A 17,746-nucleotide genomic window follows, 5' to 3' on the forward strand; every position below is an offset into this window, starting at 1 on the left:
ATAGTGACTTTAAAAGCCACGTAAAAAATGTGAGAGTGAGGGTATGCATCATTATTCATCAATTAATATAGTACCTACTAAGATATCTTATCATTATTTTTTAACTAAACTTGCTATTTAAAGGAGGTTGAGTTTATATCGTGTTTTTGGAATGGATATAAAATTTTGGATGAACTAGATCCTCATTAATTACCCCCATTCATATTCAATAAGTTAATGCAATATGGTTTTTCGTAATTAATTAAGATATATTACCATTTCTGATCAAAAGGTGTAGCTATATAAACATAAGTTGCACAGCCCAATTAAGTTATCACAGAGCAAAATTAAAGAGTGCAACCATTATATTTGCTTTCTCACCAACCCAAGAAATATGGAGAATTCTTCACTAAAGTTGGCTTTCTTTGTAGTATTCTTGCTTATTGGCTCAGGTAACAATCTTTTGTCCTTCTCTAAGTGCATTGTCTTATTGTGCAAATTGCAATAGTATGGAGGATAATATGCTTTTCTTTTTAACATATGTACTCTAATTTTTTCAATGGCCCCGATTTAATTTCAAGTATTTTATGAGAAAGAGGGTGAAATTAAATCTGGACTGTTAAAAAAACTACAGGACATAAGCCAAATCTGATTTGACACACACCAAAAGCACAAAGACCAATTTTGTATTTAACCCTAGTATTTAAACAATTAAATCCTTTATTTCCTATTAATTTATGTTTTTGACAACAAATATCAATTTATAATTATATCAAAACAAACCGTCTTGATTTTAGACTTTTAAAGTGATAATTTATCATTAATTTTGCTAAGAAAGCTACTTCTTGTACGAAATTCCTATATACCAGTTTCTGTAAGTGACATGTGATTTTTAAACTTTTTTTTAAAAAAAAAAAAAAAAAAAAAACGTGAGAATTATATGCTATTAAAAAAACATGTATTTTTCATATACTATGCACACATGTCACTTTTAGAGGCTATTTTTTCAAGAAATTTTTTACAAATTAACTTGTAATAAAATTTATGTCTCAGTCCAGGATATGTATGCTATTGTATTATTTAGTTTCCATTTATGGCATCTATTCTTATATAGAAATTTATCGATACATAAGTGTGAGCGGTTAAATTCCACGGTGGATATTAATTAATATGAGTTGTATTTCACTTTATTTATAAATATGGTGTAGAGTTGGAATTGGGAGCAGAAGCAAGGAATATAAAAGACCTGTTTTGCAAGACTCCTCAAGACTGCCTTAAAATGTTCCCTATTTACCATAGCTGTCGATGTGAACATCGCCAGTGTTATTGCGCCAGAAGCCCCCAAGACTTCATTGCTAAAGGCCTTGTGAAACTCGGTGGAGCATAATTCAATGTCATCACCTTAAATAACTGTGCAACTTTATGATTAAATAAAATTAGCTCATAACCACCGTTTTGTGCGAGACTCCTCATCATAATTTAGTTTTTGAATTTAAATATTTTTTTATCGTACTTTTTATTATAGGTTAAAAAATGTTTGTAAAAAAAAAAAAATTATCACACATCTTTTAATAAAAAGACAATAAAAATTAATAAGACCCTTAATTTTATTTTAACCCAAAAAAAAATAAAATTTTTTAAAATATTTGTTCGCATGTGTGTAGTTTATAATAAAAAGAAGTATATAAAAAAAATTAAAAAAAAAAAAAAAAAAAAACCTGAACTAAATCTAAAAGACAGTGATGGTGTACTTACGCCATTTCCAAAAGTATAAGATCCGCATGTGGCGACTAAGGTGCCAAGGACAAGAATAAATGTGGTCGGTGAAGAGGATTCACTTCCTGTTACGACCACAACCCCGCCGTGATCCCTGTTGGCGAGCTTTGGTTCCAGAAGTAGTGTTCTTACTGTTGCTCCTTCTTCCTCCATGCTTCCTCCTAAACTCTCTGTTTCTTGCGTGCGTCTGTGTCTGTGGATCCGGAATGTGGATGAACAATAATTTAGCCTTTAAATTTGTAAATAATAATAATAATAATTTAGGTTTCTTTTTACTTTGGTTCCTAAAAAACAATACAAATCGGCCCCCCAAATCAAATTATTAATTAATTTCATCTCTGCTCCTCTTACTGTCTTTTTAATTTAGTTCAGGTTTTATATGTGGTTGACAACTCATCCCTCGTTTCCCACGTGCCCCGGGGTTTTTCGAGGTACGAAAGTATGTCCCTCAAATTGGATGCCAATAAGATTTTTCTTTACTCAATCAGAAAATGCCCCCACAAAAAAGCATTTCACATTAAATCTGTCCCAAAAAAAAAAATTAAAAAAATAATGTTAAAGCTTTTAACAAAAATAAAAGGAAAAATTATAGTTTAACACCTTAAACTGTCAGTAATTTTGTAAGTAGCTTAACAATCTATCAACCTTTTAGACTCTGGCCTCCTAAAATACCTAAACGTTTCAAAAATGTCAATTTTATCAAAATATGCCTATAATATCCCTGCCACGTGTCATTTTTTAATTAAAAAAAGTTAGAAGCTAAAAGAAAATTAAAAATTAAAACTAAAAAAAAAACTAATTTTTTTTTTTATTTAAAAAAAATATGGGTGTTTGCCCTTGGCCCTTCAGGCCACCCCCCCTCCTTCAGTGGTAGCCACCCCCAACAAAAAAAATAAGGGGTAATTACATTTTTCTCTATGAACTACCGGCCTATGTTATTTTGCCTCCACAAACTACCACATCTACCAAAAAAGAGCATCAAACTACCATTTTTACATATTTTGCCCACTTCCGTCAGTCTAATTCATGCAAAGACTTAAATGCCTTAACTCAATTTCAAAAATTACATAAATATCCTCATTTTAAACCAAAAAAAAAAAAAAAAAAAAAAAAAAAAAAAAAAAAAAAAACTGAAGGAAAAGGGGGTGGCACAAGCCACCCCGCCCTAAGGGGTGGCCGCGCGGCCACCCCAAAGGCCTTGGGTGGCCCGCGAGCGAGGTGGCTCGCGGCCACCCCTTAGGCCGGGGTGGGCCGCGAGCCACCCGGCCACCCCTTAGGCCAAGGTGGGCCGCGAGCCACCCGGCCACCTCAACAGCCACCCCTTTTCCTTCAGTCTTTTTTTTTTTTTTAATATATTAATTTTAATATTTTTTATTAATTACTGTAGGGGCATTTTGGTCTTTAAATCAAACTTAACGGTAAAAAATGGCATATTCCATCCAAGTTAACAGGATTCCCTGACGGAAGGGGGTAAAGCAGTAAAGATGGTAGTTTGATGCTCTTTTTTGGTCGATGTGATAGTTCGTGGGGGCAAAATGACATAGGCTGGTAGTTCATAGGGGGAAAAGGTAATTACCCAAATATATATATATATATATATATATATATATATTTTATTATTTTTAGTTTGTATTTTTTATTTTTTATTATTTTTTTTTATTGAAAAATGACACATAACAGGATTATTATAAACATATTTTGACCAAATAGGTATTTTTGAAACGTTTTGGTAGTTTGAGGGGCCAGAGTCTAAGCGTTGATAGTTCATGGGACTACTTCCAAAATGACTGACAGTTTGAGAGACTAAATTGTAATTTTTCCAAAATAAAATGAGAAGAGGCATATGTTTGAGAATTTTTTTTTTTTTTTAAAAAAAATAAATAAAAAAGGAGAAAACTTACAATCTAGTATGACTGCAAAACACCACTTTTATAGCCTTCAACAAAACACTAAGCCTAAACCATATATATATATATATATATATATATATATATATATATATATATATATATATATATATATATATATATATCAAAAAAAAAAAGAAAAAAAAGAAAAAAACCATTTTCTCCTATTTGTTCTAATCACGCCCTATCCATCGTAAATTTACCCACCATCTCTTCCGCCGAATGCCGCTATCGAAATTTGCCATCGGCATTGTCCAACACCACCATCTTTCGGGTTGCAATTTTTCGCCAATTTGTCTGTTGGTTTGTTCCTTAAAGTAAGGTGAGATGTAATTTTCACTAGAAATGTGAAATATTGGAATGAAAGATTGAATGTATAGGAATTGAGAAAAATAATTATAAATGTCATTTCATCGAGCAGGTTGCAGGCATATATAGGAAAGAATGTTATACAAGGAAAAGAAAAGAGTACAGCTGCAGAAGATCAAAATAGCAAAATAACTGAAAGGAATCTATGCAACAGACTAACAAAATAAGCTTCTACAATCTTCTAGCAATAGCATCTTTATGGACGCAGGAGTTGCCATGTAAGCAATCAAGAAGAATGCCATCTGTACAAAAGAATCCAGCTGTCCAGCTGAGGTGTTGAAGGCATATTCATAGTACTCCCCCTTAAGATGAATATATGTTAACTAGATTCATCTTGGAAAACAAGTATTCAAAAGGAACTCGGCCAAGAGCCTTAGTAAAAATATCAGCAAGTTGATGCTGAGTATTAATGTGCATGGTTCAAAGTAAGCCTTGTTGGATTTTATCACAAACGAGGTGGCAATCAATATCAATGTGCTTAGTCTTCTCATGAAAGATAGGATTAGCTGCAATGCAGAGAGCAGCCTTGCTGTTACAAAATAAAAGAATTGGGTGAGAGTGATCAATATGAAAATCACGAAGAAGAGAGAATAACCAAGTGAGTTCACAAGAACAAGCAGCCATGGACCAATATTCTGCTTCGATCGAAGAACGAGAAACAATGTGCTGTTTCTTGGATTTCTAGGAAACAAGAGTGTCTCCAATAAAGCCAGTAATAGATCATCTAAAATCAGAACAAGCAGCCCAATCACTACCACAGAAGGCTTTAACCTTAAAGTCTGAAGAAGCAGGGTAAAAAAGACCTTGTCCTGGAAAACCCTTAAGATATTGTTGAATGCGAGAAGCAGCAGCCATGTGTGGTTGCTGAGGGCTGTGCATGAACTGATTGAGAACTTGAACAGAAAATGAGATGTCAGGCCAAGTGAGGGTTAAGTAAATTAACCAGCCGATCAACCGGCGGTATGAAGTAGGGTCAGGAAGAAGATCACCATCATCTTGAGAGAGTTTGAGATTTGATTCCATAGGAAAAGAAGCGGGCTTAGCAGCAAGAAGACCACTGTCCTGAATAATGTTAAGGCAATATTTGCGTTGGCTGACAGAGATGCGTTTAGTAGTACGGGCAAGCTCCAAACCAAGAAAATATTCGATTGTCCCTAAGTCTTTGAGCCGAAATTGAGAATTGAGAAATGCAGTGAGATAAGAGATAGCATCCAAGTCATTGCTAGTGATGGCAATATCATCAACGTAGACAAGGAGAGCAACAAATGAATTGACCTAAAGTCTTGTGAAGATGGGAGTAATTGGATTTTGATTGAGCGAAGCCATGAGTGATCAAGGTAGAAGAAAACTGAGAAAACCATTGGCGAGAGCCCTGTTTTAATCTATACAAGGATTTTTTAAGTTTATAGACTTTGGACTCCCCTTGAGAAGAAAAACCAGGTGATAACTTCATGTAAACCTCCTCATCCAAAGTACCCTGGAGGAAGGCATTGTTGACATCTAGTTGATGGAGATGCTAACCTTTTGCAGCAGCAGGAGCTAGGAACAATCTGACAGTGGTGAGCTTGGCCAAGAGAGAAAAAGTTTCAAGGTAGTCAATACCTTCACTTTGAGTGTATCCCTTAGCCACCAAACGAGCCTTATATCTTTTGATTTGACCATCGGATTTGAACTTGACCTTGTAAACCCATTTGCAGCTGATGGGGGTCTTATGAGAATGAAGATCAACCAAGGTCCAAGTGTGATTTTCCTCTAGAGCAGTGATTTCAGTCTGCATAGCCTCTCTCCAATATGGATATTTGATGGCTTGATGAAAGAATTGAGGCTCAAAAACAAACGAAACAGACAAGCTAAAACGACTATGAGCATGAGAAAGCTTTTTATAAGAGAGATAGGAAGAGAGAGGGTATGGTATACCTGAGGAAGGCGCAGAATGAAATTGTCAATACAACAAACTAACAAAATAAACTTCTACAATCTTCTAGCAAAAGCATCTTTATGGATGCAGGAGTTGCCATGTAAGCAATCAAGAAGAATGCCATATGTACAAAAGAATCCAGCTGTCCAGCTGAGGTGTTGAAGGCATATTCGTAATAAAAAATCCAAACTTTCACACCTTGTCCCAACCATTACCCATCGCATAAGAATTGCTCCCAGAATTGTTCTCACAAACAAACAGCCCAACCACATAAATAGTAATGGAAGATTTTGACTCCTTGTTGTCGCAACGTGTGGAGCCTTCTCAGAAAGAGTTTGGATTAAATCTTCCAAGTGGTTCATTACAATATATGCGTATATACATGAAGAGAAACCATAATCAAGGGAAAGGAATATGCTTTGGTTTGGCAGATCTTGGTGCACAAAATCGAACCAATCGCACAAACTGTGAAACAAATTGGATTGGAAAAACCGACAATTCTTCGGCAAAATCGAAAACCATTCTTGCAGAGAGTGGTACAGAATCGACGGACACGGGAATCAAATTGGCAGTGTGAATGAGAAAAGTGATGGCCATAATTTATGTGGAAACCTCGTCGAAGTGGGGATGAGAAAAGTGATCGATGGATTGGTTTGGCTGAAGGATATGGTGTTTTCATCCCTAAAGTAGGATTGCTGGTTGATCTTCTGAACTGCCAACCTTTTGTGCAGTTCACAACATATGATTAATTAACACCAAAGATCCATTTTCTTCCTTCTTCCTAAGACTTGTTTGATTCAAACACCTATCCTAAATACATGCTATTCCTCAACACCTAAAAGCAGAAAAACCACAAACACTCCTGGCATAAGGAAACAAGTAGAAATGGTTGATTTTTAATTTCCTCACCCCTGCCTTCCACATAGAATACTTGCTTCATGCCTTTCTTTTCCAGTTTGTATTAATCATATGATTATGCATGCAATCAGGTTTTCTTGGGTTCTTTTCAGCTAGGCATGGCAGGAATACCATGGATTATTATGTCAAGAGGTACGTTGTAGGCTTCATTTTTGCAGCAAACTATTAAAATTTTAAGCGAGAATGACATAACAAGAAGGTGTTATAGCTTGAAAATGAATAATGGGGGGGGGGGGGGGGGGGGGGGTGGGTTTCAGATATTTCCTATAAACATAATGGTTTCCGCTTGTAGCCTTGTGACTTTTGTCAGCTCGATTGGTTGTTGGATCGATTATTGCTTTCACTTTCAACTTTTCATTTGAATGGAGCTCAGCAGGTAATTAGTCCTCCCTCTCTCTTTTTGGGTTTTCTTTGTTCTTTTTGTAATGATTGTTCTTGGTACACCATTTCAGGGATATTCACTGCGTTTTTAGCTCCATTAGTGATTAGTTTTTAATGGTTTTCTTGTTATTTTTTCTTCTATTTAGGCATTAATTCTCTTGTATACTCCCAGTTTTAGTCTTGCGTCCCTCTACACTTTTTGAAATGAATTACATTACTTTAAAAAATTAAAAAATAAAATAAAATTAGATAGGAAACATAATGCAGATCTAATCTGGCATTGTGATTTATCGAACTGTAGTGATGAACATGATTATCAACCCAATAATCCCAATGAAAATTGAACATCTTTTGAAGAAGAAAATTTCCATGAAAAGTGTATTATGAACTTGTGTTATTTAATCATAAAGTTGCACAGTTATTTAAGGTGATGACATTGAATTATGCTCCACTGAGTTTCACAAGGCCTTTAGCAATGAAGTCTTGGGGGCTTCCGGTGCAGTAACACTGGCGATGTTCACATCGACAGCTGTTGCAAAGAGGGCAAATATTAATGCAGTCTTGAGGAGTCTTGCAAAACGGGCCTTGTATGTTCCTTGCTTCTGCTCCCAGCTCCAACTCTGCACCATATTTATAAATAAAGTGAAATACAACTCATATTAATTAATATCCAACGTGGAATTTAACCGCTCACACTTATGCACACCGATAAATCTCTATATAAGAATTGATGCCACAAATGGAAACTAAATAATCTCTATCTCTTGGATTAGGACATAAATTTTATTACAAGCCTCTGAAATTGACATGTGTCCTCAAAATATGAGAAACACATTTTTTTTATAAGTTAAAGGACATCTGTTGTTTTTAGAGAAGCAGCTTTTTTAGCAAAATTAACGATAAATTATCACTTTAAAAGTCTAAAATCAAGACGGTTTGTTTTGATATAATTATAAATTAATACTTGTTGTCGAAAACATAAATTAATAGGAAATAAAGGATTTAATTGCTTAAATACTAGGGTTAAATACAAAATTGGTCTTTGTGCTTTTGGTGTGTATCAAATCAGATTTGGCTTATACTTTAGGAGAGGAAAAAAAGAAAAGCAAATCATCCTCCATCCTACTATTGCAAAATAAGACATTGGAATTAGAGAAAGACAAAAGAGTGTTACCTGAGCCAACAAGCAAGAATACTACAAAGAAAGCCAACTTTAGTGAAGAATTCTCCATATTTCTTGGGTTGGTGAGAAAGCAAATAGAATGGTTGCACTCTTTAATTTTGCTCTGTGATAACTTGGGCTGTCCAACTTATGTTTATATAGCTACACCTTTTGATCAGAAATGGTAATATATCTTAATTAATTACGAAAAACCATATTGCATTAACTTATTGAATTTGAATGGGGTAATTCTTGGGATCCAATTTATAGGAAATTTATATTCATTCCAAAAACAAGATATAAAGTCAACCTCCTCTAAATAGCAATTTAGTAAAAAAATAAATAAAAATTGATCAGATATCTTTGTAGGTACTGTATTAATTGATGAATAATATTGATGCATGCTTTCACTCCCACATTTTTTTACGTGACTTTTAAAATCATTATTAGATTTAGGATTAATCATTATTTAATTTTAATCTAATAGTAATTTTAAGAGCCATGTCAGTGTATCTTTTTATTTCCACATCGTTCATAACGTGTGTTTAATCACGATAGGATAGAAATTTCTTACGAATCGGTTTATAGGAAATTTCATACAACCAACATATAAAAGCGTACACGTGTCATTTAAACTGTGAGAAGCACATGTTTTTTTATTAATGCTATAAAAAAAAAAAACATGTAAGAAGCACATGCTATTAAAACAACATGTGATTCTCACATGCTAATGAACATATGCCAATCTTATATGTGGGTGATATGAAATTTCTTATAAATCAATTTGTAAAAAATTTATGTCCATTACGATATCTGCTATAGGAGTTGCCTGAGTTAGAATAGAATCTTCTCCATTTCAAGCTAACGTCCTTTACTTCAAATATGCTAAGGGTGTTTGGTGTGATGACTAAGGTTACCAAAAGCTACCAAACAAATGAAAAAAAAATAAAATAAAATAAAAAGAAGGGGGAAGTTCCACTTAACCTTTTTGAATTGTCACCCAGTTTTGTAATGTCCCTCATAAAATTCAAAACCTCTTAATTTAGTGTATCAAACTTTTAATTTTTTGCAATACCCTCCATCCGCTAGGGTTTGGTTAAATTTGACGAAAAATTGGTAAAATGACATTTATATCCCTGAAAATTTCATAAAAATTCAAATTTATCCTTACTTACAATAATTTATTTATTTATTTTTTAAAAAAAAAAGAAAAAGAAAAAGAAAAAGTGACCCACAGGGTATAAAAAGTCCTTTTACTCTTCTGCCTTTTAATTTAACAAAAAAATATTAATAGATGGGAGACAATACAAAAATTTAAAAAATTTAATATACTAAATTGAGAGGATTTAAAACTTGTGAAGAGACGCATTAAAAGAGGGGTAAGTGAAGTTTTAAAAAAACATAAAAAAAACATAAAATAAAAATAAATAAACAGGTCTCCAAAAGCTACCACAGTCACCTCGTTGTCTAACCAAATATTAGTCACGTTTTTCAACAACCCACATAATACACTGGCTCGTATCCCCAACAGGCAGTCAACCTTACAAAGATGAAAAGGACAATATGATTAGTTCAATAATGATTATTGTTCACTCCTAGAGAATTGGAAGAATAGTCGAGCAACTCATTAAAAATGTGATATTATGAATATGTTCCGTAATGATTTTAGTTTAAATTTTGAGATAAAAAAAAAAAAAATTAGTTCTTTTTGTTAATGTGTTTTAAATGATTAACATGTGAAAAATTATTGAAAATGTGCCGTATTAACCAATATAATATGGGTGTTTAATTGTAATACATACGTGTGAATAATAACATTATTATAGGAAGGTAACTAGCATATAAAGGAAAAAAATAACACAGGAACCGTACCAAGCGGATCAAGTTGTGCTATTAGACCAACAATAATACTAAATTTTGTACTCTTATTTTATTAGACTAATGTGTCCGTGTTTATTCGTTTTTGAATCCATACTTATTACCCAAAAAAAAAAAAAAATCTAAGAAGTCAAAAACAACATCAATTATAAAAAATAAAAAAAAAACCCCGATAACATCAATCCAACCAAGTAAAAGAAGGAAAGAAAAATAATGTTAGAAATTATTTTTTTATCTTTTTAAAATTGACGTAACTTTTAAAATTATCGTTGAATATAGAAGAAATTAATATTAGGAGTGTGTTTAACATTGTGATTTTATAGACAAAAAAATGTGATTTTAAATTAAATTACAAAAAATAATAGTTTGACATTACTTTTTAAAAAAATTTTAATTTAAAAATATAAAAAATTTAATTTTTTAAATTGCTAACAAATAAGAAAACACTCAATTTTAAAAATTAATTATAATTTTAAAGATGAAACTACGATTATATCGAACTTATATGACTGCAATTTTAAACTCTAATTGCAATTTTAAAGACCAACCCCCAGGCGCCACCAACTCGCTCTCTCTCTCTCTCTCTCTCTCTCTGTGTGTGTGTATATAGCGAAAGCGACACCATTACCAACTCTCTCTCTCTCTCTCAACGAAGAAAAGGAAAGAAAATGGAGAGAGAGAGGCCGGAAGATGGACTTTTAACAGCAGAGGCTAATGTGATTTGCGAGGAGGACGTGGTGCCAAGTGATTGGAAAGCCACACCCGTTGTTGTAGTGAGCTCCATAGTCGCCCTCTGCGGCTCACTTTCCATTGGGTGTTCTGTAAGTAGCACTAAATTCTCCAAACTCGCTTGGTCGATCTTGTTAATTGTTATATTTTCTTCCAAAACGGAAGAAAGAAAGAGGAATAGCAGCAACTTCGTCTCAACATTTGCAGTGTTACTGGTTTGCAGTCTGGATTTTCATCGCCCGCTGAATCTGGAATTATCCAAGACTTGGGCCTCTCTCTTGCTGCTGTAAGTACTAATAATAAGCATTTCCTTCACACACACATATATAAATATATGGAACCAGGGGCGGAGCTATCCAGCGCCAAGGCATGAGGTTTTTCAGAAAAAAAAAAAAGAAAATTAAAATTTTATCCTTAAATTTTTTTTTTTTTTTTTAAGTTTTGGCCCTCCAATTTTTATTTTATTTTTTATTTTTTCAATTTGACCCCAAATCCTAAATTCTAGCTCCATTCTGTGTAAGAGAGAGAGAGTGCTAAATTTGTTTGTGGAAGTTTCATAATGCAAACCGTTGGAGACATCTTCATAGAAGCAGGCCCACTAATAATAGCAGAAGTCCAATAATGAGAGGGCCCAACTAAACCAACAGCCCTTGTGGAGTTAAGGAATTTACATAAAAGGGCATCAGGATCCTCTCCGGTTCCTCTCAACCGGAGAGGATCCTGGTCCCATCATAAAAGGAGGTTACAAAAAGTTGTATATTTGGCAAAAAAAAAAAAAAAAAAAAAAAAAAAAAAAAAAAAAACTTGAAAAGTATCCCTTCGACTTTTTTACTCTAAAAATGGTTAAAAATGAACTTTTTATAAAAAAATCTCCTTTTGACTTTAAAAGCTTTATTTTCAACGCAATTTTAAACAGGCTTTTAAAACCATCATAATTATAGCTTACCCTAAAAACCTAAGGGCATGTTTTGGCTCTCTGAATAGATCTAGAAATGGAATAATTGTTTTATAATTTGGTTGCACCACCATTACTAGGAATAACTATTCTAATGGAAAAGCTGTTCTCCTAAAATGAGGACTGACGCTTCATCTAAAAAAGGCAAAGAATAACATTTCTTTCACAAATGGATTAACCCTAAAAATGTTTTCTCTAAAAACTATTCTTTTAGTTTTGGGCACCATAAAGTCATCATGTGGGTATGCCAAACGGCCACTCCAACAGAAGCACTAGGGATGGTCACACAACTCCCAATAGCTCAGGGGTGATCGGCCACCTATAGGGGATGATTATTTTTTTTTTTTTGGGTGCCCATAAAAAAATAAAAAAGAATAATTTTTTGGAATTTTATTTAGAACTAGGGTATTTTAGGAAATTTGATTGAAATATGATTTAATTCAATTAACCCTTTTTTTTTTTTTTTTTTTTTTTTTTTTTTTTTTTTCCATTTATGTGTTGTCACTAAAGAATGAATAGGAATTGTCATTCAATTCCAACTTCTCGTATTCTTAGTCATACCCATTTCTATTACTATGCGATTATCATTCCAATGTACCAAACAAACCCTAAAAAAACTTTAGATTTAGCTATTTATATCATATCCTTACACTGAGAGCAAAAATAAAAAATCAATGTCCATAGTATAGTGAAGGAGTAATTTCTTATACGAAATGCAAAAGGAAAGATGTTGTATGCGTTATATGAACAATGAAAAGCAATACCTACAAGTGCTCTTGAACCATTTGTGATCATTAATGATCACATTTGTTGAATTGGACAGCTAAGTTTACTTTAGTGAAATGTAGCACTTATTTGTTAATTTAGAACTGGTTATCTTGATTTTGCTAATCAACTTGTCTTAATTATTTCACATAAATCTGTGTCTTATTTACTTGCTTGACTTTTCCCCAACCTCACTGTGCAGTATTCAGTTTTCGGTTCAATTATGACAGTAGGAGGAATAGCAGGAGCACTTGTTAATGGAAAGATAGCAGATGTCATCGGTCGGAGAGGTGTAAGATTCTTTGGCCACCTTTTTTAACTTCCCCAAATTGTAGCGAATTGTTTTTTGATTAAATTCATCATTTTCTATCAATTTTAACTTTTGATATAACTTGCAATTTAACATGGTATCAAAATAAAAAGGTTTTGGTAAACAGGTTCATGTGCATTAGTTTCCGGTATTTCTTTTTAAGGACTTAATATTTTTTTGTTAAAATATTAAGTGAATGATTAAATTTATTATTTCTTATCGATTTAAGCTTTTGAGATTATTGGTGATTTAACATGGTATTAAAGTAAAGTTTCGAGTTCAAACCTTGAGTACTCTAAAGTTTACAACAATTTCAATTACGTATTTCACGTGTTGGGTCTCACTTGTTAAAACAAAGTTTACTCTTTTTTATCGGCCGATGATTTAACACTTTTCTATGATATTGTAATGCAGACATTGTGGTTATCTGAGTTATTCACAATTGCAGGGTGGCTTGCCATAGCATTTGCAAAGGTTTTTCCTCTTCTCCTTTTTTTCCTCCCCCTCAATAATGTTGCAGTCCTTTGATTTATGGAAGCAACTTCAAATAAGATTATGTCTATTTGGCTGAGTTAAATGGTCATTTTTTCCACTAACTTCTACTAAAAAAACAGTCTACATATGGAATGGGAATCATTTTGGTAACTTCAATAATAACCTTATCAAAATGGTTATTGTTTCTTGGATGTTCTGGAAAGGCGAAACCATTGAAAGATTGTTGAACATATATCATTCTGGAGCAACTCAGTCAGATATCTCTTGTCACATTTCCATTTCATTTGCATGTAAGGTTTAGATTAATAGCAGATCATTTGAATTCTTCCTGTAGAATGCTTGGTGGCTGGACCTTGGAAGACTGTCTCTGGGATTTAGCAATGGGCTTATTGCCTACGTGGTAATTATAATAAGATCTTTGATTCCTAATTAATAATTTAGCTATCTGTGAAACACTTGATAGTAATAGTAATCCAATTCTTGTCACCAAGACAGGTTCCTATATATGTTGCAGAAATTACCCCAGAGAACCTTCGGGGAGGATTTACATCTGCTAATCAGGTAGAGTAACTTATTATGGTGTTTGGACTGAATAGCTAACTCTTTGTTTACTGGACTATATTTTCATCAAGCGTGCAGTTGATGATTACTTGCGGCATTTCACTGATGTACTTCATTGGAAGTGTCACTGCTTGGCGCATCTTGGCTTTAATTGGTAATTCGTTTCAAAATTTCCATTACTTTAATTATTTGAGAAAATTATTAATTAGTTCTATGAGGTTTAGGTTTGTATCAAAGTGATCCTTTTGTCTAATTTCTATACAAATTTCATCTATTTTTCCTGACCGAGTCTTACAATTCTATCCCAAATAAAAAATTAAAAACAAAAAAGTAAAATTAAAAAAGAAAAAAGAGGGAGCAACCTTCATTTGTTAGGGGAGGTTGCCCTTCATATAGGGGTGGTGAACCGCCCCTCATCTGGTGAGGTGTGACTGCCCCTCACATAGGGGTGGGTCGCATGTGAGGGGCGGCCACCTCTTTTCTTTTTCTTTTTGAATTGTACTTTTGTTTTTTTTTTTTGTTTTTTTAATCTTTTAACTTAGGGGTTAAAATTATGATTTTACAAGGACTTCGTCAGAAAAATAGATGAAATCATCAATATGATACAGAAGGCTTACATAAGATGCTTTAGGATAATTTTTTTACTCCAAGAATGGATTTGAAACAATCCCAAACCTTAGGGATGAGTTTAGTACCTTTCCCTACTTATTTTATATGAAGAAAATTTCTATGAGTCAATTCAATTTGTGTTGATTTGTAACTTTCAGGCATCATTCCATGCCTCATAGAACTTATAGGCTTATTCTTGATTCCAGAATCTCCTAGATGGCTGGTGAGTCCAACTCAAAGGTTCTAGTGAAAGTGTTATGTTTATGATGCATCTAAAGTGTAAAAGAGAAAGATTATTATTATTTCATTTAATGGCTTTAAGAAAAAAGGATGCTTTTGAGGATAACATCTTAAAACTTGCCTCTGTTTATTGTAAGAATATGCATGGATAAGGGTATGGTTGTTAATGTATTTTTGTGGGGTATTTTTTATTTTTTCTTTGAAAAAAATATTTTGATGTGAAAACAGTTTTTGAGTGTTTTATGTTTTGAGTTGTTTGGTAATGCTTTGTTTTGAAAACAGAAAACAAAAAATAGAATAAGAAAATTTTAACAAACAAAGCCTTACTTTTCGCCTTTATCTTAAAGCATACACAGCAAAGGAAAAGTGAGGATCCATTAGAATGTTCAAATGATGATACAATTACCTGTAGGCTAAAATTGGTAAGCAGAAAGAGTTTGAAACAGCTCTACAACGCCTCAGAGGAAGGAATGCTGATATTTCTCAAGAAGTTGCTGACATCAAGGTAAATTTTGCAACCTCAAGAAGAATAATCTTTGGTTTCTTATGTTTGAGTATTCATTAGGAAAAGAATAAGAAATGAGATGTGATCCTGTTTTGCAGGATTATACGGAAACTTTGGAGCTGCATTCAAAAACCAGATTTCTAGATTTGTTTCAAAGGAGATATGCTCATTCACTTACTGTGAGCCTTACCAGAAATGAAAAAAAAAAAAAAAGATTTTGGACTTAACTTTTCCTTTCAAAACATGTCTAATGTTTCTACTGTATCACATACAAGGTTGCAGTCGGATTGATGTTACTGGTTCAGTTCGGAGGGAACAATGCCATTGTTACTTATGCTGGCTCTATATTCAAAGAAGCTGGTAAATTAAGGGCTTTTAGAACTGATTTCCATAGTTAATGATCATATAGAAGACATGAAAAAGGATGATATGGATCACTGGTTTATGACAGATTTTTCTAGTAGTGTTGGGACAATATCAATCGCTATTATCCAGGTAATTGATGCATATAACTGCAGAATGAATCAAGGCTTTTGGTTAATGCATTTTTACCCAAGTGTAAATTTTCAATTGCAGATTCCAGCTACTGCTGCTAGTGTACTCTTAATAGATAGATCAGGAAGACGACTGCTTCTAATGGTGAGGATGGAAAAGGATACATTTTTAAGGTAATAATTTATTTCATTGATTAAATGATAGTGAAATTTGCCATTTCTTGTAGGTATCTGCTGCTGGAATGTGCTTGAGTTGCCTTCTTGTAGGCTTGTCATTCTGGTTTCAGGTTTCACCCGAATCCAAATATCATTCTTTACTTTTGTTGGTAAAAGATCATCGTTTGAGAAAGATAAGTTTGTTGTGAGCAGGACCTCCACCTGTGGAAGGAGCTCACTCCCATTTTGGTGTTTATTGGCATAATGGTATATACAATTATTCCCTTTCTTCACAAGGAAACCCAGTGCTTATTTTATTTTCACTTTCTTGTGCTTCTTTGACTTTGCCTGTGGCTGCAATCACCGGTTATGTTGGCACGTCATTCAAAAAATTTAAATGATGTAATATCATTTATACCGTTAGATACAACAACATTAAATCATGACCATGAAATTTGACGATTACTGATTAAAACCAATGCTCAGGGGTATGTTGTTTCTTACTCAATAGGCATGGCAGGAATACCGTGGGTGTTATTGTCAGAGGTACATAACTTACTTGTTTTTAAGTAATAGTAAGAATCTTTCCATTAGTAATTTTAACAACAGTTTGACAGAAGAAGAAGGTTTTTAGCTCTAGATTGAAGGGTCAGGTTTCGTTACAGATATTTCCCATGAATATAAAGGGCTCAGCTGGAAGCCTGGTGTCTTTAACAAACTGGACCTGTTCTTGGATGGTAACATACGCTTTCAACTTTATGATGGAATGGAGCTCAGCAGGTAACTGAACTCCTCCCGCTCACTATATGTTAAATCATCACTTATTAAAAACGATTAAGGAAAATATAAATTTAATCATCTAGTTTATATTTTAACGCTCTTTCTGACACTCTTTGTTCCCCGTTCTCTTTTTGCTTTTTTTCTTTTCTACTTTTGGCTACGCTACTTCAGGAACATTTTTCATATTCTCGGGCATATGTTGTTCAGCTGTTCTATTTGTTGCAAAGCTTGTACCAGAAACAAAGGGCCGAGTGCTTGAAGAAATACATGCATCGATTACCCATTTCGTCCAATAAAATGAACTTCCCATTCTATTAAGGGACCGTCTATCATAATCATATGTACTAATTAATGCTACATTTTAGAAGGTGTTTATTTTTTTTTTTTTTGGGGGGGGGGGGGGAGGTGTTGATGGAGAAAGGTAGAATGCCTGTTCTCTGTAGTTTTATTCAGTCTGTTGACACCTAGGTTTATAATGATTAATGGTTTATAATTATATCTCATGTGGTATTCAATTATTTGAATGATCTACTTTCATCCAATTTCTAATAAAATTATTATTAATGGAAATTAGTAACATGCATGTGATGCATTTGTCCCTCACATGCATATATTCACATGATTCACATCTTCTACCGGATCCAATTATTTTTATATGACTAATGTTCTGTAATAAGTTTGAGTTTAGAACAACTAAATATCTCAAGCATGTTATTAGAAAAATTAAACTTCTTTTTGTGATTACAAATTCATTGGCCCGAAAAAGCGCAACAATTATTCATTTATTCTTTTATGAGAAACAACCGGGAACGAGAAATGTCAAAGCGGGTCTTTTCCACTCTTGATGCGAACAGAAAAA

At 33.4% G+C, this 17,746-nt stretch overlaps 1 protein-coding gene across 2 annotated transcripts; it reads left to right on the forward strand.

Annotated features, from left to right (window-relative positions):
• Positions 1-10,925: 10,925 nt before the first annotated feature.
• On the forward strand, positions 10,926-17,270 carry LOC133851572 (sugar transporter ERD6-like 5). 2 transcript variants are annotated; one of them, XM_062288041.1, is made up of 18 exons: positions 10,926-11,109; positions 11,241-11,303; positions 12,940-13,029; positions 13,462-13,521; positions 13,877-13,942; positions 14,038-14,103; positions 14,182-14,257; positions 14,871-14,935; positions 15,365-15,457; positions 15,556-15,636; positions 15,733-15,817; positions 15,909-15,952; positions 16,034-16,096; positions 16,179-16,238; positions 16,321-16,374; positions 16,594-16,653; positions 16,773-16,887; positions 17,059-17,270. In XM_062288041.1, the coding sequence occupies exons 1-18, from the start codon at positions 10,957-10,959 to the stop codon at positions 17,181-17,183; spliced, it is 1,419 nt and encodes a 472-aa protein (XP_062144025.1). In that variant the 5' UTR covers positions 10,926-10,956; the 3' UTR covers positions 17,184-17,270. The 2 variants fall into 2 exon arrangements, with proteins under 2 accessions (XP_062144025.1, XP_062144027.1); XM_062288043.1 differs by lacking the exon at positions 10,926-11,109 and having other exon boundaries at positions 12,940-13,027.
• The last annotated feature ends 476 nt before the right edge of the window (positions 17,271-17,746 follow it).

This window comes from Alnus glutinosa, chromosome 12, assembly GCF_958979055.1.
Source record: "Alnus glutinosa chromosome 12, dhAlnGlut1.1, whole genome shotgun sequence".
NCBI classification, from domain to species: Eukaryota; Viridiplantae; Streptophyta; class Magnoliopsida; order Fagales; family Betulaceae; genus Alnus; species Alnus glutinosa.